Genomic DNA, 26061 nt, shown 5'->3' with positions numbered 1-26061 from the left:
CACAAGGTCCGATCATCTTTTGGGGGGGGGGGGGGGGGAGCTTTAAACGATTTAGATATCCAACAGCATTCTTTGAACGGCTTGTACCCACCAAGCACCAGATCGTATTCTTTTTGCGCTTGCTTGAGAATGGGTCAGCCTTGTGGGGACCGACCGCGTTGGAACCTCAAAAATGCCCTCGATTATTGCTCCATATCACCAGTCTATCAAACCTTGGGAAGATCCTTTCCCTCTCGGCTCCGCTAGTATCTTGGCCGGGGCAGTGATGTTGATGTGACGCTTGGCTCGGCGGTTGGGTCTCTGGATGGAGTTTCATGGCCAAAAAAAAAAATGGAAAGGAGCAGGAATGTGTTGGTTCTGTCTGATTGATTTTCGTGAACAAAGGGATTGATATTCAAACTGCGGACAACCCATTTATAATCTTGTTTAGTGATGCCTAATCCGAAAAATGGTGGTGAGAAGGATGATGGCCGGGATAAAGTACTGGAGGTGTCAAAACTTGAAAGGGCTTCCAGGCTTGAGCTATTTGTTCAAGCAAACCTCTAAACATCCCCGTTGACCAAGCTCCAAAAATTATATTTGGGGCTGGTTTAGGGGCATTTCGCTTTAAAACTTGGCCGTGAAGTTTAGGCGTCCCGCCCCCTTAACTCCAGACATTCCGCTCCGGCATGGAGATCTCCATTTGAGTTTCTACCATGTGCTGGGACCTTGTTCCACGCCTCCGTAGATGCTCTGCAGAGCACCAAAAGTCCTTCTTAGGGTACCACCATCCTTCAAGAATTAAGCCCCATTCACAGAAGCTTTTCGCCAAGCTTGGTCAGTTGGGAGGGAGTAGAATCGGACTGTCCTCAACACTTAGTACCTTGGGGGGTGTTGATCGAGGCAGTCTTGGATACTAGTTGCTAGGCTCAACTCTTTTTGTCAAAGTCTGTTTCTGAATCCAAAACTGATGCCTTAATTTCTGGGGAAGAGAAAAGCAACGGGCGAACCGATGGGACGGTTGATGTCGCCGTCTCTGATGGGGTCCAAGGGCGAGCGCACCATGATCGAGCAACTCTTACAGGGGATGGGAATGGATATACTGTTGGCACGGTTGAAAAAAAAAAAAAAAAAAAAAAAAAAGTCTGAACCGCATTGGGGCCATTGTCTCCATGAACACTCCTGCATTTCCTTTACCAATAACGTATCTCCTTTCAACAGTGAGCTTCTCACACCAACATACTTAAGGCACAGTACAAAGCCATCCTAATATTTCCGCCAAATAACTCCTTCCCTCTTCCCTCTTCCCCCTTCCCCAGTTTCTCCGGTGTTCGCCTTCAAAGAATTTAGAACTCCACGGCAAGTTATACACATGCATACTAGTAGCCTAAACTTTGCCGACTGCCTGCCCTCCTGAGACACCAAGTCTGGTTCCACTCGAACCTGCCTATACTCGTCCTCTGAGATTCAAAACCTCAAACCGTTTACTCGAAAATCACTGTCTCATACAACTTCCTATCCCCATCCTCATCTGTCACCCTATACAAACGCTTAGTGTGTTCGTTGCTCGAGCGACTCACAGAGATACCCCCTACATAATTTCCTGCAGGCTCCTCAATCGTGCCTGCAGCACTATACGCCTCGATGGTCGCGCGCACAGGGTGGAGTTGCGACTTGAGCATCGCCGGGAACAAGCAGAGGCCGACCTTCTTTGTCTTTTCCTCAATGCCGTCAAGACAAACGAGGTACCTGAACCCGTGTTTACGGTGGTAATGCTGGAACTCAGAGGCATCGGCTGGCAGCAACGGGAAGGTCTTCGCTGCTGGCGCAGCATCCCAGAGGTGAGGGAATGGCACCACGGCGGTAACTCGGTTCCAACCTGTGTACAGATTGTATTTGGATGTGGATACTGGGCTGGTGAAGGTGAATGGGCTGACGAGGTTGACTTTAGTGTGCCATTGCATCAGGGGCTTAGAGCCAGGATAGCCGCTAATCAAGAAGTAGAGATATTCTCTCTGCTGGAGCTTAACTTCGACCTCCTTGACAGTAGGCAAGACGGTGTGGACGAAGTTGGAGAAGGATATGGATTTCGGGGGATCTAACTCGCCCGACTCTCTTTGGGTCTTCGGGTTGAATTTTGGAACAGATCTCGGAATTACATCTGCAAAAATTCCTTCTTGCTTCTTCGGTTCCTGCTTTGAAGTCTTCTTCTCCACCTGGAGATCTCGGAAGATATAGACTTCTTTAGGAATATCACTTGTCACCACGTACTTTCTAGCCATATCACCCTTAGTCAGGCCGAGTTCCTCGAACAACTTCTCCGCGACAGCGATATTGCCCGCTTTCGGGGGTTTCTGTGGACGCAGATAAATTTTGGGATCGCACAGTTCTCTCCACTGTCGGTCCAGCTCTTTGAACTCCTTGCCCTCTTTAACCCCATCGAGAAGCTTCGAAAGCGCGCCCGAGCGCAACTGTTTCAGACATCCAATGAAGGCAGACGCTGCGATATGAGTCTGGATGTTGTGTCGCTTTGTGTCGCTAACAGCGCTGGACTTTAGCAATACTCCGCGGGACTTCTGCACATCAAGAAGCCAGCCAATGGCACCCTTGTGGGCATCAGCGTATGGCAGGCGGTTCTCCTGTAGCATGGCTGCTGCTTTACGGACGGTTTCCGTGTTGTAATCTTCCAGGATCCGCTGCAGCATCTCCCTTTGCTCGTTTGTGGGAGACATGGTGCGCGCCAAGGCCGGTGGAATCACCCGCCGAGCACATGGGATCTCAAACGCCATGTGCCTGTAGCCTCCTTTCTTCTTGAATCCGAGGGACCGGCGTTTATTGCTGGTGATTCTATATTCCTTGCCTACTGTTCCATCTTCAAAGAGTTTGCACATGGCGCTGACGGGAGCTCGGAAGAGGACTGGGAGAGACTTATCCTCGCTCCAGAATAGCGGGATTAGTTTCCCCGTCGAGTCATCGACGATGCAGAGGTCTCCGTAGCGATTTATGAAGTGAGCACAAGTATTGCACCTAACTTCTGCGCGGTGCTCGGGCGCGAAAGCATATTCGAAGACTGTGTTCATCTTGATAGTAGAATTTTTCATGTTGACATGAAAAATCGGTGCGGTGGGACGCGAGTTCAGAACATCAACTGCGCGTTTCGCCATCCGCTGGTATAGGGGCTTTGGGTCGATGCGGGTCTCCTTTTTCCGAACCGGGATCTCGTCTAGGTAAGCGGGGAGAACAGGTTTCTTAGTAGGGGTAATATCCACCCATTCATCATCCATGATTGAAGTCAGGGTATCGAGTTCAACAACGTATGTTTTTCACTGTTGAAGTCCTTGGTGAAGGGCGGGTGTGTGTGTGTGTGTGTGTGTGTGTGTGTGTGTGTGCACGTTGATGATAGTTCAGCTTCCCCGACACGCAAGAAGAATATGTGAAGAGAAATACAAGACTCTAAACTGTAGAAGAACAATTTCTTCCCCACGAGATGTGACCGCCATTTTATATCTGTGTCGAGCGAGGAGTCAGCATCAGCATTCAGCACTGTGACTCGTTGAAGGCGCTGGAGTGACTCAGAAAGTACGAATCACCCTCAGCCCCTCCCCGACCCCAGACGGATGTTGTTACAGGCGAGTAAGACCTTGATATCGATCCGTGGGCGTCAAGCCACATTCGAAAACAGTCACGGGGAGCTGTAGAACGAGAAGAAAAGCCACATCCAGCTTGGATTCAACGGCAGAAAAATAAAATAAGTTCAAATTGCGGGATCTTGATCGAGCGCTGAGACTATATGTATGGATTAGCAAAGTCGGATTGTTCAATTGTTCAACATAATCAAGAGACTGCTTCGCAAACGTTAAGTTTCCGTTCCGCCAGGGTGCCCTGCTCATAATTGGTCCATAGAGTTAATTAGTTTCCCGCTCATCCCCGGATAAAATCATTTTAATCATCCCAATGGCGAGTTGGTTAGTTATGGATCAAGTCGATTAGTTAGAGCTGCGATATCAACCGTTCAGAATAAATAAAGCTGCGAAGGCATCTTTGTCGAGAATACACCGAGCAGTGTCTCTCATATTTTCCACCACAGCCCAAAGGAAGGAAAGGAGCAAAGTAAAAACAAATAATGCATTTTATTTTGACTGTCTTAGCCACGTCGCAAGCAGGATGAAGAAAAAAAAGGTTTGGGGCAAAGAAGTCGAAAAAAACCAGCCGATTCTACCCCCATCCATCCATCCATCCATCCATCCATCATTTAAACTTCACATAAACCCTCGCAACCACCTGATCGACATACTCAAAGGGTAACGTCTGTCCAAACACCTCCACCTCGCCCGCAAACTCCTTCAAATTCAACTCACACACCACCTCCGCCTTGTATGGCGACGGCGGGTTCGTCCACACATGGAACACAGCATCGCTAAAGGTCTCGATCTTGATCTCTCTAAACCCTTTGCCCGCAGCCTCATTCATGAGATGATGCGAGAGCATCTTCATCAGCCCGAGGCCCATATAGTCCGCGCGCGTGGCGGTGGAGTTGCGTCGCAGGATCTGGCCGGGAGCGCTGGGGTCCTCCAGCATGGCCGGATCGCGTGTGTCCCTCTCGTTGATCTGGGCGTTGATGAAGGCGAACTCCGGGGCCAGGGCGAATAGGGACATCATCTTTTCCATCTCGAAGGGGTTGAAGGGGTCAAAGGAGAGAGCGATCGAGACGAGCGGGAAGTCCATCTGGTCGAGGAGGGATTGCTGTGTCGTCGCCTCCTTTTCGATATCTGTGGTGGGCTGTTCCCAGTATAGCCTCCCGCCCGTCTTTGCGGACTCGGGGTCCTTGAATTTATATTCTGTGTCGAAGACGCCGTAGGACAGGCCGGACTCGATCTGGTGGCGTACCAGGTGGTCGAAGGCGGAGAAAAACTCGTGGATGCGCCATGGTGGAAGGTTGGGGTACAGTTTTGGCCAGATGGGGGAGAAGAAGCTGTTGCTGTGGGAGTGCACGGCTTTGGCCCACTCGATGTGCTCTGGGCGTAGTTGGCGGATTTCGAAGCGGGATGAGTGGTTGTTGGTGGGGTTGGACATGTTTGGGTTTCTTTCTGTTCCGTTGTATTTATTTTTATTTTTTTTTTATATTTTTCTGTCCTTTTTGTCCTTTGGGCTTACTTTTGTTATTTCGCTATTTTGTTGGAAGCGGAGAGGGGCCGCTTGGGTGCTGTGGCATATATAGACCATCTCATATGGGTCCGGGTTTTTTCGTTATTGCATGGAAGGTCATCCATAAGCAGCGCGGCAAATTGGATGTCATGATCCAAAGAAGTCCATACTGCAATGGTAGGCATGGGTTCTGTTGTTTCTTTTGTTCCGAAGGCTGCCATAGACATCTTCCTGATATGTACGAAGAAAGGGTCCACCCCGGCGTAGGGACCCTGACGAAACTCTAAATGCTTAGCATCCCCAAATAAACCACTTTACGTCCGTAACGACCATACAAATCTGCAGTTGAATTCGGCAAAACGCTTGGCCTTCCAATAGAAAATGGCTACATGAAGCGTTCCTCGGGAATTGAGTAACTCCGGAACTAAAAATATATATCTTCTCCCAGGGCCCATTCCATTCATTTCGGAGAAATATGACCAGAGATCGTGGATACCGCTTACCAGCCAATGAAGAATTGAGAGGAAGCGGCGTACTTGCAAATCTCGAAGCACTAAGGGACAGAGAATGAATGACACCCCGCCTAGGGTCGGATTTCAATTCAAGCCGAGCCGTAGTATTCTGGCGGTGCGGGCAGGGGGAATATCCCCGATTCGGCACGCATCTTTATCCACAGCTGAAAGGCATTAAGTAAAAATGAATAAATAAATAAATAAATAAATAATCACATGAATAAATGAGTAGCATAATCTCTCTGCGAGATTGACGTTTTGTGGCATTTCAATTCCCAGGCAAAGGAGCATCGATAGATGGATAGCTGGATGGCTGGATAGACGGGTGGATGATCTTGGATAGGGAGAATGGCGGATTGAATTCCAATGCCAGCCACGATCTCAACAACCGCGCAGTTAGGAAAAACAACACGTTGCGCACCCGATTGATTTTTCCCATCTCGAACTGGGGTTCCACGGGGTAAGGTCTGGTAGAGCCGAACCCGATGTTGCAGCCGCATGGAGAGGAGGATCGTGGGGTTGTCTGCTGGCGTGGGTGTGTGTGTGTATGTATTGTACCTTATCCTGGCCTGGCCTGGCTTGGTTTGATAGCCATTCTTCGAAGCAAACAGCAACAGCAGAAACTTGAGCCCCTGACTCGTGAGGACGCTCACAGGATCCCATCTCTGGGAAGACCTGATGAGATCAGGTGTAACTGTTAGTTAATAATGAGCTGTCGTGTTGAAATCATATGAGATAAGATGGGATCCAATGGTCATAGGATTTCTTCCTATCTGAGTTGAATTGACGCATTGGGCGAAATCCGTCTCCCACACCCTCGTCATTGAGAAGGGAACAGAGGTATTGTGTGAGCAATTGTGGGGGCAAGGCCACCCTTGAGGACTAGATCCAGAATGATGTAGTGAAGTATCTCCATTAAGAATGACTCAGTTCTGAATAGCAAAATTTAACTAGAGAAATGTAACTAGAGAGCAGCTGAACATCAGGGTAGGCTAATGAGGTGAAAGTTGTCATAGTCTCAGACTGCATAGATAGCCCCAGAAAAAATATGAACAACAACAACAACAAAGAACATTCTTGTTTCAACCACGCAACCAAAAGCTACCATACCCGACCAGTTGTACCCAGACCTATCAAGATCGGTTGGGGGATATATGCAGTGGCATTCTTTATGTAGAAACGCCCGGAAATAGTGTCAGCTTCGTGCAGAAGATACGTCTTTCTCAAATTGCTGGAATCATAGTTTGTGCGGATAGCTGCTGGGCAAAACCCTGGGTTGAAACAGAAGGTGAGCACAGGACCTGACAGATCATTTTGGGGGTGGGGATGAAGGAAAGTACCTCAGACCAGTATGGTCGGTCAAAATTGATATCCTTAAGAAGAACAACTTTGCCATCCTGGATCCATTTCAATGGTCCTGGGAACACTTTGTCATGATAGAGTTTGATTACAGCCTGGAGATTTGTCTTCTGAGCTTCACTGGTGGCAGGATCATCAATAATGGCCTGCAGCTCTGCAATACGTTCTGGCACATCCCACTGAATGGGGATGGGGCATACAGGCAGTGGGTTAAAAGGGCGGGATGACATGACTTGCAAGACGGAGACGGAGATGGAGATGGAGATGGAGATGGAATGGAGATGGAGATGGGAGATGGAATGGATGCCCAGAGATGCCCAGAGATGCTAGTCCCGGCTGGCCAAGCCCTGCCAAGACAAAGCTTGATCCTCCACATGCCGTATCTGTTATCTGTCTTCGCAGATGGGTCAAACGGGCTTAGGAGTACGGAGCACTCGTTCTCGCCCCGTCATGTGATATTGCATTGTAGCGGGTCCAAGAGTGCCATTTTTATAACCAGCCAGCTCCTCGAAGCGGAGCGAGTTATCCTGTGGTGGATAGCACTAATACTCATTACTCCGCATCAACAGCGTTGACAAAGCCTATATTTCGACTCAGTGAGCGATGACATCATTCGTGGTCCCGATAGCACTGTACCATACCATACAGGCAATACATACAATCTGTTGTACTGTAATTACATATGCAGATCAGAAGTTAGCGGGCGAACGAACAACATCCGGAGTTGCTTAATAATGACAAAATACTTCAATTGAGAGGAGGTGAGTTTAAATTTGAATAGAGTTTGTTGTCATGGGAAAGTAGAAAAAAGAAAAAGCTGATCCTTGCTCACCCTTTTCTTTTTCTCCCATTCTCTCTGGAACATCTTTTTTACGTTCCTCGCAGGGTTGTTTTGCCTTTCTTTGCCCCAAATTTCCAACCTCTTCTTGTGAAAACGAGCCCCCATTGACCGTGGTTGGCGTGCCGATGGTCCCGAGGAGTGCGGGATTTAAACTGAGTTTCTTTTTTTTTTCTTTCTTTCTTTTTTTCCCCCCCATTCTCCTTTCAATCAATCCCCCGGAGGAATTGTCTGTAAATTGGTATTTATTACGGGCTGTCAATGGATGCGCCCGATATTTCCCCGTGTCCTGGCAACGGTGGATGTACCATAATACTAGTCCTTTTTAACTGTGTGGCGTGGGCGTCAATGATGATGATTGTCGTAGTTGAGTTGAATCTGAATCCAGGTTGAAATAATATATATATATATATATATATATATATATTATACATGAGGAAGGAAAATCGAACCCGCAATGCTATATATACGAGTAGAGAGACTAATCTTATACCATTTAAATAATATAAGTTCTTGATAACTGGTCAACGAGCAACTATATACTTATAATATACAACTAGTGGTTAATAATGATGTGATCTCAACCCCTATTAGTGTATTTTATCTCTTGGCAAAGGGTCAGGTCACGCTGTCACTACGAGGGGAATTGTCCGTAACACCAATACCATACCATACCGGCCAACCTCCTCTCCTCTCCTCCACCTTCCTCCACCTTCCTCACCGAAATCTCTTCCACTTGTTCTGCTCTCCTCTTCGTACATCTTGCTCCCTCCGCCAATCCCTCTTCCAATCCCTCTCCTCTCTGCTGTCGACACGACCCTCAGTCCTCCTGCTTCAATTGTGCTTTGACTTGTAAGTAATCTGTACTGCTTCTCTCCGTCATCCCCGATGCTCAGCTCCCGCCATTTCCGCGAGCAGCAAGCCCTTTTCCACCACCAGCGCTCACTTCGCCAATCAATCGCGATTCCACCATCATCTAAATCATTGAGCCTTGTTCTTGGAAATGTCATTCGTTTTTACTTCCTTTTTCAATTTCCATTTGTCGCATTCGTTTAACCTTGACCGCATCCAGCTAACTCATGTATCGGTGCAGTTGAGCCGCCTGATTAGAAATTCAGAGCGGACGGGTTATTTCTTTCCAATTCCTTCCAGCGATACAACTTCCTGTAAGCATTGGTTCGGGGAGCTCCTCCATTTCGACTCTGCGCGAACGGCAGTTCGAGAAACATCAGCTGGCGCAGACCCGGAAGACCCGCACGAATACATGAATTGGATCTTAAGCAGGTACTAACTAACATATCCGAATATATTTACCCTCCTAGTGATCCGCCATTCGACTACACAAAAGGAAAAACAAAATAAATCAATCACAATGCCTGCTCTCAGCTTGATCCCCCGAGATGAGGCCGTTTATCATCAACTCGCCAGAAGAGACAACTGGCCCAGTCGAAACGTCGGTGTCATGTTGGTTTTCTGCATTATCTTCATCATCGCCTCTGGCCTGCTTATTCTTGCCCTCTACCGATGGAATCTACGGCGCAAGGCCGCTCGTGGAGGCCATTAAATAGCGAATTTTATCTGGCCAGGTGGAGGCCAGTTCCCAACCCCGGGGGAGCGGGGGAGCGGGGGAGCGGTGGAGGGGGAGAGGGGGAGGGGGGGTGTGGGGGACGTGCGTTATTTAACGGTGGTTTTAATGTTGATGAAATGACATACACGTGGAAGCTAACTGAGGCCGGAAGATGCTTGCACATGCGTGCCCGGAGGTGGCCTTAAAGAAAAGGTCTCTGAGACGACCAAGATATCGCTATCTTTTGCCAAACCCAATTCCCCAATACCACATCTTGGAAACCTTTGGCCGGTGACCAGCTCCTGTCTCGGTATTTCGATGTAGGGAGCCAAGCTATAATTCGAGCCCTCACCATCCATTTCCAATCGTGTGGAGATCCGTGTCGAGGTTGGTGATTTTGGATTGGGTTAGGAACGACAAATTCCCTTCTGTGCGGGCGGACATTGTTGCGATTGGGGAACGCGCTCGGGTTGCTATATTCCTGTCACTTCTTTAGATTTGTTTTGATATTTTCTTGATCTCTTGCCCATATCCCTCCGTTATGCATGATGTGTGTTTTTCTTCCCACCCCCCTTCACCCCACCGCCCATGGCCCCACAAAACCAACCCTTTCACATGTTTTCCTTGTTTCTAATGTTCTTAACGTATTCCTTTTTGGCTGTTGGAAGAAACCATGCACCGTTGTGTCTAATTGTACAGCGATTGGATTGTAAATTGGTTGTTTTCTTGATTAAACAGTACATACATCTATATTCTTCCTGTTTGTTTATCTCAAACGATAACCCCTATTTCTCGTTCCGAGTGCCCGTTTCGCATGGTCACTTTCAATAAAAATTACCTTTTTCATTTTCCCCGAACCTTCGTTTTCGTTTCCAATAAGGCCTCTTTTACTCTCGCCTGCAATGGGTCCTGACACTTTTCATACCTCCTCATCACGAGTACCGCAGCTCAGAAAATGTGTTGTCTCTCTATTCGCGGGGATACTCAGACAATCCCGGCGCAAGATATTCAAAATCTCACTACACATATCGCACCCCGCTGACGGCCGGATTTCCGTTGTTGCACTTAAAAATCAACTCGCAGGGAGGAAGTCGTATTACCAAAGGATATGGGTTGCAGCCTTGCGTTTCCATGGCGTTTGACGACTTCCCGGTGTGTGCGGCATGATATGCCACGATCTGCAAAGGAAAGAGTATTCCTATTCATCAAATGAAAAAACATGGGAGGCTATGTTTGTGCAGTATCAAACACTTCCATGCGCCCCGGTTTTGAGGGATAAATGCCTGAAATGCGATTGGCCATGAATCATACGAGGCAGACAGAGATGTTTTATAAACTTGATATGAACGCCGAGGTATGTTCCGTGTTGGGTCTTTGACCGCCCTTGGTTATTTCCGGGCTGCATCCCGATTGTTGAAGGCTAGGTTGGTGAAACGGTACATGAATCTCCGAGTGCTAAGTGACCAACCTATGCATGCAATTATGCCGTGGAAATTTCCATCTTTGATGAAGTTGAAGTTGCTGTGACAGCGTTTCTTCTATTTTTCTTTCATGATTTTTGGACCCTTTTATGTATTCTTTATTCGTGTTTCCTTCATTCTGGTGTGTTTCAGTGTCCAATGCACAAACAAATACAAAGCCTTGCAACTACACGATCGAGAACAATGCCTCAAGAGAGACAAAAATCTCGGCAAAGAGGGAAGACACGACGAAATCCCTCGTTCCTCCGTAGTAACAGCCAAGCAGCTTCAATCGTTGATCGAGAAACTTTTACCGGCTATTCACTTTCTTTCTTAATCCACGCTTTCTTTTTCTTTTCTTTTTCTTTTTCTTTTTTCCTTCTCCCTTTTTCTCTTTACTTTTTCCCAGACGTTCCAGATGAACCTAGACAGGCATTCCATTCCATGATGCGCGCGGCATAACCCAATTTTGTTTTCCATTACGCGCCTCAACCTTTTCCTCCTTCTAGCGATGACATCCACATTCGCGGCTATCGGAATCAGGCGTATTATGCCTTGAGTTACCCCGGATCCTGGTTTTCCTGACACTTCTGGACTTTGTTCAATCCCAGCAATGAGAAGCAACGCTGCAGGCAACCGTGCACTGATGCTCGCGGATTAAACCATCCTCTCTCATCTATCCATGTGGCCATCTAGGCGCACTGTTTTCACTTTCCGTGGCAGTGCTAATAGCAATAATACGCTACAATAATGGAATAACACTTACATCCCGCCTCACCCTGGCGGATAGTTGATATTTCCGAACAGCGCCCTACGCTCAAGAGACAACTCGGTAGGGCGGGGGATAGATAACTATATAACATGCCTCCTACATTACCATGTTATTGTCGAATATGTGCCACCAGCTTCTTTCTCTGCTTAAATTCTCGTTTTACGTCTGCTTCGATCAAGGGCCTATCAGCTGAGTATTTCGGCTGAAGCTAGCTGATTTGCTGATCCTTTTTTGGGGAGGTCTCTAGAGGGCGGGTAGTAGGTGTGAGTGTATTTTCATCTTCAACGTGAAATGCGAAGGCCTCCGTTACCTCCATACTGATGAAAAGGAATTTCCGCTATAGGGTCTCAAACAAGTCGCATATACTCCGCTCTGTTTATTTCCACTCCCTGCATTCCAACCAAACCAGACCAGATTGAAGCAAAACAAAAAGGATATATTGCTAGCAGGACAGCCGAATCGCCACCCACCTCACATGCCCCCGATGGCTTACGCTGCTCAAAGTCCGTCGCTAAATATAACATTTTGCTATGGCTGCTGCAACCCACATGGATGCAGTCACCATCCACAACTCACATCTCCGCTGAGCAATTCTGACGGTGCCTTAACATCGAATGAAATTGACGTGCAAGGCAATTACCCGATCACAACTGCTCCCATTCCCGATACATTCGGATATCAATACTATGGCAATGTACTAGAAACGCCCCATATGCCAGGCCGTATGTTGATGGATCCAGTTAATTGTGGAATAATGCCTTCACGGGGATATGAGCTTACAGAGCCAAACTCCTGTAATTATTTTGGCGACGCGAGGTTCCAAGAGATTCCAGATGAATATAACTCAGAGACTTCCATCAGTTTCGAGCAGGACACCGACTGCTCGGCATACAATACGTGCGTTAAATATCTTGGACCTGACAGCGGAGAAGAAGCCTACGCCTCCCAAGTAGAAGGTTCCTTTGAGGACCAATTGGCTGCGCCGGGGTTCCTACAGCCCGAGATCACCCAAGAGCTAGGACAACATACTGTCAACCAGGCAAACATGCCGGTAAAGCCTCCCGCCATGTCCCAGATATACACTCCGCAGATTGGCTCACAATGTGCCGACGCACCTAGCGATGTAGGCATCCTCACAGAAGCACAACGCCTCGCGATAAACCGGGACGAACTCGACGAGTTCGTAGCCGCGGTCATGCAACAAGATATGGAACGGTACGCCCAAACCCCGCTACTCACTGGCGAAGTCTATGTCCATCCCGCAACAGAGGATCAGAGGGAAGATCACCTGCTGTTCTCCCAGCCACAATTAGACGGCGACGATGCCCCAACCCCCATCCTCGTTCCGATAGACACTTCATCAGCCCCCCAATTTTATGCGGAAGAGAGCCATTGCGATTCAGACGGCGCATCTACGGTCGCCACGCCGCGGCCGACGTACGTGCCGAGCCCGGCATTTTCCTGTGGAACTGGAGAATTGGTGGCTTGGGAGCGCGTGCCTATACCCGATGTTGTCGAGGGTGATTGGAACGGCAATGTCGATGGCGATGACGACTGTAGCGATGGTTATGGTGCCGGTGATGAGGATTCTAATTATGGTGATTGGAACGGCGATGTCGATAGCGATGACGATCACAGTGATGGGGACGGTGGTAATGACGACTAGCGATGGTTATGGTGCCGGTGATGAGAACTCTAATTATGGAGGTTAGAAATCTCGTGGGAAACGACGTTGGTGATACTAACCAAAGCAATCGCTTTGTGTCCCAGCACGTATCCGGGAGTTATTTGTATAGCCGTAGCATTGCCTTTGCTGGTTGGCGCGGGAGGAAGGGGGAAGAGGCGGGGGGGGGGAGATATTGAAAATCCAGCAACAGGCGAGCGGATACAACAATTTCACGGAATGGATTTGGAACCGAACAGATAGGGATGGGCCGATTTGGGTGATTCGATAGAAGGATGTTGTCCTTTTATATTCTTTTATTTTCATTTTTTTTTTTTTTTTTCCTTTTTTGGATTCTTCTCTTTATATCCTTTCGTCGCTATTATTCGTTTGGGCGTGGGCCTGGCCCTGGGCATTTTGTTCGTTCATCATTTTCCTGGATATTATTTGTGGGGTTTTATATGTTATTTATTTCTATCGTATTTCTGAAGGGAGCTCATGGATGAATCGTCGTCGATATAGGTTTACTGGACGCGGAAGAAAAGGGGTCCCGATAAGGGAAGACCATGCCGTCGTTGAATGAGAGTTCTGCCTCAGATAAAATTTTTCTCATCCTTGGATCTCCATCTTCATGACCATCATCATTTCCATATCTGATATTTGATATTTGATATTTCATTTCCTTTTTCTCAACTTGGATTGTTTAGTATCGTATCTCTCGTTTTTTTTTTTTTTCGAATTAGTTAGTTGCCCCTTCTACCATACAATATACAATATTAAACTTCGGGGTTTCCTTTTTTTTTAGCAACATGCATACTTTTTTCAGAGATATTCAACCTCACGCGTAGTTCTTGCTCCCTTCACGTGGCATAACACTGTCCCTCCCATTCATCTACAACGAGGAAACGTATGCTATTATTACTATTATGGCGTTGGTGGGTTCGGGCAGCGCTCTGTGGCGGGTTGAAGTGGCATGGAACCCAGCGAAAGTAGCAAAGCCATCCTTGGAACACCGCTCGCTTCAGCCACTATACCGGGTCGGCTATAAGTCAAACATAGGGGACAAGACGCAGTCTATGCTTATCAGATTGCCACAGGTGAAATTGGCTTCCGCAAATGGGTTTTGGAAGGGAAGGGGATGAATATATAATCTAGCTCAGCGATTCTCAACAATTGAGAAAACTCCACAATGATGCGAAGCACCAACGGGTTGTAGTCAGACCATTTTTATCCCAGCTTCTGCCTGACCTTTCCAGACCATGGCTACCAAGGGGGGCGGGGAAGAGGCGAATGTTCGGAACGAAACTTTCAGTGAGTCAGTCCTGACTTCGCCCACGCTGCACGCTCGCGGATATCGAGTCCATAAATAAATGGCTTTTGTCCTTGGCGCGCGAAACCCACCAAGGAACCTCCATGTGGCAGTGCACGTTCTTTTTTATATTGTTCAGGCGGGTTGTGCCTACATAATTTAGCTTTGCTTTGTGGCGGGCCTTATATTACAACATTGGTGGTTGCCCACTCGCGCAGGATGCGCTGATGTGCCACACTTATGAAGGGGTGAAAATGAAGAGACCATACTGACTGTTACACACGGTCTCCTGCTTTCTCCAGCTTGCCAGGCTCGGCTTTGTATCATATCTCCAAACACCGGTGATTGCTTTCCAACCGTGCGGCCGATTTCCAATGCCACACGCACCCACTGAACGGAGCATTCTCCAACTTTTCAAGTCCTGGACTGAAGACGACAGTGAACCGACATGGGTTATTATGGGTGCTCCAGATCCAGCTGCCCGATTGAAGCAAGCATATACGAATACCGCCCCTCCCTGACTGCAAACGCACTCTTCATCAGCCTCTTCGCCGTATCCGCCCTAATCCACCTCATCCAGTTCTCCATCTGGCGAAGCCATGCTATATTCACAGCGCCAATCCTCCTAGGTTGCGTGGGCGAGATAATCGGCTACGCTGGACGACTCATGCTAAATAGGGACCCGTTCAGCCTCAACGGCTTCCTGATACAGATATGCGCCCTCACGATCGCGCCGGCGCTCTTCACCGCGGCGATCTATTTCTGCATGACAGATATCGCTCGGCTGTTTGGGTGTGAGGGCACGTCGCGGTTGGATCCGAGGCAGTATGCGTGGATATTCATCCCTTGCGATTTTATTAGTCTTTTATTGCAAGGCCTAGGAGGTGGAATCGCGAGTAATGCGATGCTAAAGAGGCAGAATCGGCTTGCGGGTATTGATGTCATGGTTGCAGGGTTGGTATTTCAGGTGTTGAGTTTATTCGTATTTATTTTGTTGCTTCTGGAGTTGTTTACCAGGGTTTACCGACGAGGGTATCTGTGGAAGGAGGTTAATGGCTATGAGATAAAGGCGGGTAGAGTTAGTGTTGGTGGGCCCGCTTGTACGGCGCTCGGGCGCTTGTATATTTTTTTCCCTGCGTTTTCGTTGGCAATCTTGTTGATTTTTATTCGATGTATATACCGGGTTGCGGAGTTGCTTCATGGATTTAATGGGAAATTAATCACGAAGGAAGGCCCGTTTATTGCGCTTGAAGGAGTGTAAGTTTCTCCCCACCACCCTTATCCCACAACATCACCTCCTTTCCCCTTAGCAGCCCCAGGCTGCCCATGGCCATGAACCTTTTGCCGGCAGAGGATATAAATTTCACTCTGTTTTCTGACATTTTGCACGACACAGGATGATCGTGGTGGCGGTATTCGCTCTCCACTTTGGCCACCCAAGAGTTCTAAATGTATAGATATGTCTTGACGTATTAGATCGTATACTTGTATACTTGCATACTTGCTCCAACCAACTTAGCTTGTCATTTCCTTTGAGCAATGCCAACTTGTCAAACTGCCTCCATTGAGGTGAAATGTAAGCTTCCATCACCCTCAGTGAGGGATAACTGGATTTGCCAGTGCAGATATGGCTGCTAAAAATTCAGGTTTGTTGCCAGCGACATCAGTTTCCTGGCGTGAACTCAAATATATATATATATATATATATATATATATGGTTCAACCTCGTGGCTCTTGTGACAGTGAGGTCGTTCCAACGTCAACCCCGCGAGAGTCCAAACTGCGACCTGACTGTAAATTCATGGCCCCTTTCATGATGCGTAATCTGTCGGCACCTCATAGCTGCCATTGGGCTTTATATGTTCCAGAAGGAGGGCAAAAAGAGAGCAAGGTATTTGCCCTCTCTGAACATAATTACGCAACATGCGTGTACACATCTATCTAGATAGATACGCGCGCGTGAAGCCGCAATAATTAGACGAATTGCCGTCCATCTATTCACTCAGATCATAGACTATTCCAAGATCCCAACCCTCACGACGGGCATCCTCACGTCAAGGGATGAGGCGTCGATCCCGTAAGTGAGCTGAGGATTGCTATTCATCAGGAGGACTTCAAGACCCAGCTGCAACAAGGACCCATAAGCTGCCAGGCAGGACGATTGCGAAACATACAAACTGGCTGAGGCGTACTCTGTATGGCGCTGAGCACAACGGAGGGAATGCTGCGTGGTCACTCCAGGACGGATGAAATCGATGGGCATTCTTCGCCCGCTGTCACCTGTGTCCGAGGAAATTCAGAATTATTTGTTTCGAGGATCAGCCCTTCCCGTTCTGAAAGTTTGAAAAAAGCAAAGAAAGAAACGCACAAAAAGCAAAGAAAGGCGACGAAAAAGAAAAGAAAAGAAAAGCAGGATTTAGCGGATCCTTCAACGGTGAGCTCCACGCATTTTTGGCAGGGAAACGTGGGCGTTATGCAAACCACACGTGGATTGCGTCTTCGTCCACTCAGTCGCCCGCTGAAAAACGGGCTTCCACCTGTCAAGTTGACACAAGGTGGAGAGGGCGAAGCCGAGCGAACTCCATCTATCAGATGTCAGCTCTCTTCTTGTCAGGCCTCGAGATAGACGCCCCGAAGAACAACCATAAGCATGATAGGCGGTAGTGGGGAACCAACTGAACTACTGTTACCAGTAGTCGCTGGTCAAGAAAAGAGGAGAAACCGGGTTTAAAACCAGCTTCAGGAGCCGTCCAATAGCCACATTTGGAGAGGAGGAGCAAATGGAAAAGTCGATGACATGAATGGCGAACTGATGGTTAACTCCTGCGCTCGGAGTTAACTCAGCGTTACAAGCCATATGGGCGCCGGAGTCCGAGGAAACATTGAACGCACCGAGTCGAGGACGCCCAGATGGCGCATCAAGACTCCCATGACCAACTGCTGACGGACGCCCAAGCAGTAGAACTACGGACGCCAGTCAGAAAACTGTGACTTGGGAAGTTGGGATAACTCAGCATCATGGTGATCTTCTGCAAGCCAAAGGGGAAGGGAAATGATGGCAGAGGATCAACGTCCAGCTGACGATTGGGCTAATATGTGCCTCGAAGGACAAAGTCAAAGCCTGATGCGCCACCCCGGAAGTTACTACAAGTACGCGAGGTTTAGTGCTGACTGGGGGAAGATAGATCAAACTCTGCCGAGCATTCATCAGCCTGGTCCAGTGGGAGCAAATTGTGGATTTGATTTTCGACCAACCATGAAACTGAACTAGAAGGGGAAAAAAAAAAAAAAAAAAAAAAAGATCCTTGAGATATAATCAGGGCGCTGAGATGGGGCTTAAAACTCAAATTCTACTTCGTCGTTCTGGCTGCTCGAGTCTGACATGCCTTCAACAATGAGTCGACACGATGATTCCATCCACGATGTGACTCTCGATTCGCGTGAAGTCAGCTTGGCGAACAACGTTCTCGAATGTTAGAAGCCGGCCCTGGGCCATGGTTACAAATCGCAGTTCTGTGGCGCTGGTGGCCAGCGCTAATTTTATGCCAATCTGCGGGGGTGCGGGACATCAGTCTCTCAGATGCTTGGACAAAGACGATTGGCGCTTGAGCCGATCAACGGTCAGCTTCTAGTATTACTGATACATGACCAGAACGCCATTCATGAGATCCCGAGCTTTCAAGCATTGTCACCACAGTGAAGAGGATCTGCTTGTGCTGATTTGCATGGAGATCTGGAAAAGACGGCAGATAATAAGAAAAAAAAAAAGTCAATTTCCAGGGTCTATCTAGTTATAGGTTGGAGACAAGCGAAATGCTTAACTCAGGCCCGAGGACGATCATTCAATTCAAAAGCCCATGGCTGAATCCATGACATACTAGAAATCTCCACGGCACAATGACAAACAAGGAATGGCGGTGGGATCAAAAAGTCTGTTGGATCAAGGATATCGTCACTCCCCCTTTCTGGGGTTTGCACCGGACATTAAAAAAAAAAAAAAATGAACAGAGCCGGAGAAGCTGGATTTAACAGAGGACGCGGGGAGGAAGAGTCGGTGATATCGCGCTTCGCTCTATTCGCATACACATGCAGTATGACATTCTCTACATCACGACATGGTCGCTGCACCGTACCCCCCACGGCGAAACGGCGGAGAAGAGCCAAAACGAACAAAAATAATTTGCTTCCAGATATTTGTTTCTTGTACCCGTTAGTGTAATAATGTAACAGGGTCATTAATGTCTAAGTAGTAGGATTTTAAGTGCCACGAAATTGAATGCCGCCCGTTTAGTACCTCCTGACCCCCTCCACTTCCAATATCTGTCATTCTTTACTATCCCTTTGTTCCATTTAAAGGAAAACGAAGAATATGTATGTATAGATCAAGGTCTAAGTTTGTGTGCAAGCTCCCTGTTTCTTAACTACATTTCTTTTTCTTTTGTCTCAGGGGCTAGCCGAGGTTATAAGCAAATCGACGTAGTGTGATGGACAAACTGTTATTATCTACAATTAATTTGTCTATCCTAATGTGTTGACTGTGCTCGGACATGTTGATATATCTTGTCTTGTCCTTCTCCCTTGATGGTTGCTTCATGCCCGCAAAGCAATTAACGAGGAGTAGAGGACACAAGACCAAACATATATAAAATTACATGGGCATATAGAAAATTGTTATTGCCACGGGAGAAGAAATCAAATAATAGCTGCGAGAAGGGTTTCGGGTGGCCCCTAGAGCTTTCTTTCAGATGTGAAGGTGGGTATACATGAATGGAATAGTAGACGATGGAAGTAGGATATGTCTTTCTGTGGTTCCGCAGATTAGCTGCCCTGACCGAGGAACAGCGGCCTCAAGGTTGGGCGACCGAAATAAGGAAGGGAGCCAACGGGCTGCGCGGTACCACCTTGAGGGTTTCCCTGCAGGCTAAACGGGGAACGCATAGGGAATAGATGTCGTGTCATGTAGAAGAAATGCCAAGTAAAGGTTGATAACAGAAAGGTGGAAAAAATATGTCGAATTCAAATGTATAGGTCAGGGATTGATTTGTAGCCTTTGCATGGCAAAATATCGCAAAAGGGGTGGAATTAAAGGCTTGTAGGGAAATTGTCTGAGGAGACGAAAGAAGAAAGGGTAACCATATAGCCATACATGTAGGAAATAAGAAAAGAAAAAGAAAAAAAAAATCCAGTCTCAACTCCAATGCCTGAAACCCCAAATATCATTGCTGTCATCGTCTGTGCCAAGTACGGGATGGCGGAGGCATCCGCGTCTCATTCACAGAGCTGTCAGGCGACGTGCTGGTATCTTCAGCCGGTTCCGTCGTGATCTCAATTGTCGTTTTCTGGTAAACTTTGCCCAGTTCGTTGAGCTCGATAGGTTGCACAATATTATCCGTCGACCCGTCACGATCTACCCGGGTGTCCGTTTCCGTCACCTCCCGCCGGTGAAGAATGCTGTTGTCCAAGCGGGACTGTTTATTCTCCGTAGTGACAGTTGTGGTGTGGCTATGTCCAACACGTTGAGAATGATAGAAGCGGTCGCCGTTGGAAAGATCAGAGTCGAGAAGGAGCGCTCTTCGCGTTAGGGTGTACATTACAACATCCACGAATCCAGAACTGGCAATAACAGCGCCAGCAGTGCAAAAGTAAGTGACACTTAGTTTCCCCCCTCTGGCGGTCATCATGCGGCCCGCTGCAAGTGGCAGCGATAAGACAATGTAGGCAATCGGATACAGAACCATGTACCCAATTACTCTTCGGAGGCGGCGGAGATGCTCTTTTTGTCCTCGTCCTAGAAGTGCGGATTGTGCAACCTGGTGGCGGAGGTGGAAAAATAGGAGCGCATACAGCACGACGGATCCAAACTCCGAAACAAAGATCCACAGGTAATGTGTCCACAGTCTATAGTTGTCGAAATTTTCATCAATCCAACACTAGAGAAATGGAATTTCGTAAGTTAGCCACTGCAATTTTCGGAGAAGGGTATTGATTTTTACACACCCATGCGCCAGATGGAACGTAAGTATGATTCCTAAATCGTAATGTAGGAATAAGTGTTATGGTCACAGCAAAAGCCCAAACACCACACACGCAAGTTATGAACCAACGATGAGAGAGCTTCCTCCCCATAAGCACCATGGCAAACGTGTGGACAGCAATTGAGAGAACAAAAAGTCCGCTGGCCGGATCACCGATCTGGAGTAGCCACCCCTGCGCGAAGCACATACGTGAGCGGTAAGATATTTGGTCTGTGATGACCCAGTGTATTGAGAGGAAAAACCCAATCGCTTGTTGAAAATCCGCTAATAGCAAGTTGTAAATCAAGATGAGGAATTGATTATAGCCGAGATATGTTGGGTAGTATTTTCGCCAATAGATCAAGCGGTAGGTAAATACTATAAAGAGGACACCCGTAGAAATCGTTGAAAGAATGGAGGTAATGGCAACACCTATGAGACCTCGTCGGTGTTCCACCGGTAGAGGATCGATGATGAGGGGAGTGACTCTTCGTGGTGCAAGCGATCTTGCCTCGAAGGAATTCGCATCTAAGGGGCCGTATCCTCCCCACATCGCAGCAGCCAGATCCATGTTGGTTTCCAATAGCTATTGATTGTTCCGGTTGTAGTCTCAATGGTTTGCTCTTCTCTCACTCTATTCACATCCGTCCTTGTGGATGCTTTTGAAGGCAGGAGGTTCAAAGAGGACTTCTAAGTGATATATAAGATCTTCCGGCCGGCATCTGTGTGAGGATAAAGTTTCAATAGTGACAATAATGGCATGAAGATAAACCTGCTGGGGGGGTCAGCAAAAGCTTGAAGTTACGGAATGATAATCAGAAAATCTGGGGCATCTGTTCGTTTTGTTCAATTCCAACAACGGCCATGGCCAAAGACCACAGAGCCAAAGGGAGTGGAGTAAGGTCAGACAGGGATTTGCGAACTAAATAAGCTCCATTCTTTGTCCTTCCAGGTACTCCAGTTGACGGCCGTTTTGCCTCCATCAATAATTCGGTCCTGGACATTTTCTCCGGTAAGCGGATGTCCAAGTGCATCGATGGCAAGCCATCCCTCGCGCGACGAAGTTGCGTACCCTGTCCACGACTAGTGTTAAGTTCGGTGGGTTCGGCAATGCTTCTTGCAGGGGTTGTCGTTGGTGAACAGCTAGCGCTACTGACGGAGACATTCTTTCATGCAAGACACGGAATAGTGCGTTTGCTCATGGCAAATTATCGCAAGAGATGAAAATATCCCAAATGTCTTGGTATGTTATCTGTTGTGGCATTTGTTGGTCAGTACCGAGTACTCGGTTGCGTTTGAAAATTTGACGTTTAAAACTTCCTGGATTCAAAGACCCTGAAGATTCCGGAGTTCTCAAGAACATGGCTCTGTGGAGGATTTGAAGTTACCTGCTTCACCTTCCACTGGGAATTTCTCTTGTGTACGCAGGATTCCCTCTTGACACTCATATCCCATTTACCGCGGCTGAATGTGGACGGCTTCCTTGAACAGCCGAGCGCGTAGGTGAGAAAATGATGAAAATCTTCAGCCCAGCCCAATGCCGGTGTGCTTGGGCCCTCTCGATGCTCACGCACCAGTTCCAAAGAAGAAAAACAAAATTTATCTCCGTTGATGTTAGTCAAAAGAGTTGAAGAAATGCTCGCGGAGTTACTGTTTGTTAGCCTGACCAACGTCGAATAGTAACAATACAACTGAGAGTTAGGCCCAAATTAAGGACGTCCGGCGAGATCAGCTGGTGATACATCGGTGTACAGATCCGAAATGATATTGCCTTAGTATAACGGCGAGCAGAGAACGGAACATGCACGAGGGAAATTACTGAATCGATCAGCCCATGCACAGAATGGAATTCAACAGGTGTTATCACTTGCATGCTGAGTGATATTTATTCTTTGTATCAGGGCCATTGAAATACGGTAGGGTAGGTATTTCAATCGCCTGGAGGAAGAGCATGTGCGTAATATCTGGAACTGTTTAAGCCCTGGAAGTATGAACACCACATTGGTCGAATTCATATGCAACATGATATCGTTCATTCAGGGACCAATTCCCCACACGGCTCAGCAAACTGTGGGATCAATTAGCTCAACTGTACGGAGTAGGCTACAGTTATTCTCTCCTGATTGACCCACTCTGGGGCATTATACTTTGTGAGGAACATCAAATAGACAGAAGCCCTATCTTCATATGATTTGACATCGCGCAGTTCCAAAACCAGCATTAGCGATGGAGCCCGATGATCAATATTGACATTAAAAAAATAGTCCTATCCAGGAACTACAACGATTTGTTCTTAGATCCGAGATCTTCGATTGTGGAAAGCAGATGTAAAGTTCACGACAGGCTGGTTTTCACGCGCTCTAAGGCTCAAATGCGCACAGTGCTTTTATGGAGCCGTTCGCTCCACATCTGAGAGGATCCATGGGTGCGATCATGAAGCGGGAAGTAACCAAGCCGGTGGTTGCGATGCCATGGGACTAAAAGTCTAGCCCTGGTATGAAACGCATAATCTTGGAGTTTATCAAGTATGATACTGGAGGATGAATTCGCCTCTCCAGATGAAACGGTGGTCAACACTCTTGATTTTGAGAGAAACACATGAGAACCCAACTTAATCCCGAAGAAATCTCTCCATTGACAAGATATTCTCGGCACCAATCGCTACATCGTAAGCACCCCTGGATGCAAGGGTTGGAGTCGCATGGTCAACAAGGATGCTGAACTAGCACCTAGGGTTTTTCAAACAATGATTTGTTCTCACCAACCCAGCCACTTTAAGCCCCAGATCTGCCACTGATAGCTTACCAACGCCCTAAGAGAGTGGAGAAGAAAATGTGGGGGTTGACATTTTCCACTTTCCACAGAAACAGTGCCGAGGGGAACATGAGCAACCGAAAAATTCGCTCCGGAGTTTTTCAGCCTCCACGGCGCACGAGCTGGGATTTTTTCCAAGGAAGGCTTGAGAATCTCCAGAGAAAGGGCTGGACGCCAGCCCATGCCATGTCGAGTTAGGACAACTCGATCTCCCCTGTAGGGAGGACTCTCGAATACCGATCTTCATCTTCCGGCGGGGTCAATCTCCTCTTAAGGAAGATAGTGCCAGCAGCACTGCCAATCAACATGCTTCCAGATGCTAGTCGAATCCCACCTCGTATTCGACGACCTTGCCGAGGTCGGCTTGATGTGACCCCCTCTCAGCCTCCGAGACTTCGCTCTCACTCGTTGGAAGGAGGAGTTAGTGAGCTTAGTTCTTGCATCAGCAACTCTCTGCTCGACGTTGCGCGGTACGTAACAACTTCGACTCTGGTCACGAAGATCTCAGATATTGTAGAGCGGTGTTTGTCAGTATCCGCATGCTGAAAATAATTCGTAACTTTGTTTGGAAGCTTGATAAGTTCGAAGGTCATTGTGAATAGATGCCAACCGACTCGCGTCTAGCTCGACTGGGCAATATCTCAGTATCAGAAAAATTGCGCCTCGTCAAACAGATATCCGCTGCTCTTCCATCACCGGAGACTTATGTACACCTGGATGATTGAACGCTGACGTCGCCATAAAACAAGACGGCCTCGCAGGCGGCGGCTGAATGCCTAGCAATTTTCCCCAGAAATGAGACTGTGTGTTCCCAGTTAGTGCTGACGTTGAAAAGGTTGGTTGTAACGGCCAAACAACAACTCCTGGAAAAGATACCGCTCCACCATTGAGCGATATCGCCATGACTTAAAAGTCCACTTGGGGAGGGAGAATCTTAGAAGTGGAGGGTGAGAGCGTTTACCAACCAGAAATTACAGCTCTGTCCACATATTGTGCGAAACGCGCGAAGTCAAACGGGTGCCAGCCACAAGGGCATTTCGGATGACTTGAATTTCGACAGACCCTCAGAACGAGGAAGTTCTTCACTTTTGCCGTTCTCATATTCAATCCCGGGACGGGGTAGGGATGTGCACACGATCGCCACGGGTGATATGCAGCATACATACAACAGGCTGCCAGTGTATGCTACCACGACTCGCGACATTAACTCAGGGGCACAAAATCAGCTCTGCTAAGCTGTGATGTGCAGGCATCGTTGAGGTCAGTCAGTCAACACGTAACTCCAAACCCAGAATTTCGGCTTGCGAATAGCAAGTATTGCCTTATTCGTTGCGAGCTGGCAAGCAGGGCCAGCCAATGAAGCTCAGTCACCGGCCCTCAAGGAAGCCCCAGAGCTCGCTGAGTTTATGCCTTGAGATATTCGCCGCCCAGAGATATCGAAATCGACTAGCTAATGCTTGATTATTACCCCCTATTGCGATGTTCCCCTGACCAGGAGTCCCTCCTCGCCGAGCGACACCATGCAGCAAGCATACAGGGAGTGTCTACAACCACTCACTGACTCTGTCATAAAGACCGACAAGCTGAATCGCTCAGCCAACGAAGGTTGTACTCCGGCAACTAGCTACTATGTATAGTATAAAAAAGGATCAAACAGGAAATATTTACACTCCCCCTCTGACACGCTCCCGCTTGCAAGCCATTAGCATGGTTATACTAGAGGACGAAACATTCTATTCGAGCAGGGCTGACCATGACTGTACGAATCCTTGGACTCAAGGAAGAACGGGGGGATGAGAATCCAGGAACAAAGAACAAGAGATTGGCTCTTGCGTAAGAGTGTATTTAAAATGCGACTACGCCAGGATTCGAAACAACTTATATTGAAAGTCTCAGTACCATTGGCAGATATCCCATCAGAACCCTCGTCTTGGCTAACCACCCTGCGCTTACCGCGCATGAAGCTCTGTGATATCACCATGCAATAAGATCAAGGATTCAGCACTAACAGATTCATTGCCCCTCGCGAAGGAGGCTTTCCTCCCGGGAGGGAGTTGTCCCAAGGCAATTCCTGCCTGCTTGTTGAAATATAAAATAAGATATCAGCCACCGCCTCTCAAGGAGGTTTTGGAGTTTCAACAAGTCTAACTCTGAATTGAATGTATGGTTGATATGTCGCCGCCGGCCTGTACTATGGAGAGTTAAGAAATCAACCCCCCCAACAACAACTTAGGCATCCCATGTCTTGAAGTTATTACTCAACCCTCTGTTAATAATGTGCGGGACTCACCATGAGTGCTTGCGATGGGACCCCCCATCCTTGGAGGCCTTTGCGGATTTCTGAGAGAATCATTTTTTTCCTTTGCAGCGTCGTGGGGAGTTGGTGTGCGAGAGATAATATGGGGACTTAGGTAAGATATGAGTGTCTGCTATATACAGCACAAAAGTCCATTACACATATGTCGTTAGCAAAGTTATATCTTCTTGTTTGGCGTAGTTGTAATTGTGTCTTAATATTTGAGCTGTAATAAGGATCAGGCCAGATAAATTAAGATATACCACATCCTGCATCCCATCCTCCCCCCCCACCAAAATAATTTTGAAAAGCAAGAAACTGCTAAATGAAATG

General features: G+C 47.6%; 11 protein-coding genes across 11 annotated transcripts; 4 read left to right on the top strand and 7 right to left on the bottom strand.

Moving 5' to 3' along the window:
• Window positions 1-1463: 1463 nt before the first annotated feature.
• HCBG_05704 (uncharacterized protein) lies at window positions 1464-3263 on the bottom strand (the record flags this gene model as incomplete). The annotated part of the gene is made up of 1 exon (XM_045432753.1): window positions 1464-3263. The coding sequence occupies one exon, from the start codon at window positions 3261-3263 to the stop codon at window positions 1464-1466; it is 1800 nt and encodes a 599-aa protein (XP_045286869.1).
• A 964-nt stretch (window positions 3264-4227) lies between these two features.
• HCBG_05703 (uncharacterized protein) lies at window positions 4228-5052 on the bottom strand (the record flags this gene model as incomplete). Its single annotated transcript, XM_045432752.1, has 1 exon — window positions 4228-5052. The coding sequence occupies one exon, from the start codon at window positions 5050-5052 to the stop codon at window positions 4228-4230; it is 825 nt and encodes a 274-aa protein (XP_045286868.1).
• A 673-nt stretch (window positions 5053-5725) lies between these two features.
• HCBG_05702 (uncharacterized protein) lies at window positions 5726-7225 on the bottom strand (the record flags this gene model as incomplete). Its single annotated transcript, XM_045432751.1, has 4 exons — window positions 5726-5800; window positions 6195-6311; window positions 6747-6803; window positions 6977-7225. The coding sequence occupies 4 exons, from the start codon at window positions 7223-7225 to the stop codon at window positions 5726-5728; spliced, it is 498 nt and encodes a 165-aa protein (XP_045286867.1).
• A 322-nt stretch (window positions 7226-7547) lies between these two features.
• Window positions 7548-8594, bottom strand: HCBG_05701 (uncharacterized protein; the record flags this gene model as incomplete). The annotated part of the gene is made up of 4 exons (XM_045432750.1): window positions 7548-7576; window positions 7642-7665; window positions 7828-8064; window positions 8504-8594. 4 exons carry the CDS (start codon window positions 8592-8594, stop codon window positions 7548-7550), a joined length of 381 nt encoding a protein of 126 aa, XP_045286866.1.
• Window positions 8595-8836: 242 nt separating this feature from the next.
• Window positions 8837-9397, top strand: HCBG_05700 (uncharacterized protein; the record flags this gene model as incomplete). The annotated part of the gene is made up of 2 exons (XM_045432749.1): window positions 8837-9117; window positions 9220-9397. The coding sequence occupies 2 exons, from the start codon at window positions 8837-8839 to the stop codon at window positions 9395-9397; spliced, it is 459 nt and encodes a 152-aa protein (XP_045286865.1).
• Window positions 9398-12386: 2989 nt separating this feature from the next.
• HCBG_05699 (uncharacterized protein) lies at window positions 12387-13298 on the top strand (the record flags this gene model as incomplete). Its single annotated transcript, XM_045432748.1, has 1 exon — window positions 12387-13298. The coding sequence occupies one exon, from the start codon at window positions 12387-12389 to the stop codon at window positions 13296-13298; it is 912 nt and encodes a 303-aa protein (XP_045286864.1).
• Window positions 13299-14554: 1256 nt separating this feature from the next.
• On the top strand, window positions 14555-16061 carry HCBG_05698 (parasitic phase-specific protein PSP-1; the record flags this gene model as incomplete). The annotated part of the gene is made up of 4 exons (XM_045432747.1): window positions 14555-14610; window positions 14907-14945; window positions 15148-15861; window positions 16001-16061. The coding sequence occupies 4 exons, from the start codon at window positions 14555-14557 to the stop codon at window positions 16059-16061; spliced, it is 870 nt and encodes a 289-aa protein (XP_045286863.1).
• A 557-nt stretch (window positions 16062-16618) lies between these two features.
• HCBG_05697 (uncharacterized protein) lies at window positions 16619-18100 on the bottom strand (the record flags this gene model as incomplete). Its single annotated transcript, XM_045432746.1, has 3 exons — window positions 16619-16877; window positions 17295-17568; window positions 17998-18100. The coding sequence occupies 3 exons, from the start codon at window positions 18098-18100 to the stop codon at window positions 16619-16621; spliced, it is 636 nt and encodes a 211-aa protein (XP_045286862.1).
• Window positions 18101-19829: 1729 nt separating this feature from the next.
• HCBG_05696 (uncharacterized protein) lies at window positions 19830-21189 on the bottom strand (the record flags this gene model as incomplete). Its single annotated transcript, XM_045432745.1, has 2 exons — window positions 19830-20534; window positions 20602-21189. The coding sequence occupies 2 exons, from the start codon at window positions 21187-21189 to the stop codon at window positions 19830-19832; spliced, it is 1293 nt and encodes a 430-aa protein (XP_045286861.1).
• Window positions 21190-21482: 293 nt separating this feature from the next.
• Window positions 21483-24847, top strand: HCBG_05694 (uncharacterized protein; the record flags this gene model as incomplete). The annotated part of the gene is made up of 6 exons (XM_045432743.1): window positions 21483-21515; window positions 21571-21630; window positions 21808-21861; window positions 21951-22117; window positions 22544-22709; window positions 24725-24847. 6 exons carry the CDS (start codon window positions 21483-21485, stop codon window positions 24845-24847), a joined length of 603 nt encoding a protein of 200 aa, XP_045286860.1.
• HCBG_05695 (uncharacterized protein) lies at window positions 23627-24025 on the bottom strand (the record flags this gene model as incomplete). Its single annotated transcript, XM_045432744.1, has 2 exons — window positions 23627-23795; window positions 23838-24025. 2 exons carry the CDS (start codon window positions 24023-24025, stop codon window positions 23627-23629), a joined length of 357 nt encoding a protein of 118 aa, XP_045286859.1.
• Window positions 24848-26061: the final 1214 nt, after the last annotated feature.

The sequence above is a fragment of the Histoplasma capsulatum genome, assembly GCF_000150115.1.
Source record: "Histoplasma capsulatum G186AR genomic scaffold supercont2.7, whole genome shotgun sequence".
Taxonomy (NCBI): domain Eukaryota; kingdom Fungi; phylum Ascomycota; class Eurotiomycetes; order Onygenales; family Ajellomycetaceae; genus Histoplasma; species Histoplasma capsulatum.
This window is presented reverse-complemented; position numbering and strand designations above follow the sequence as displayed.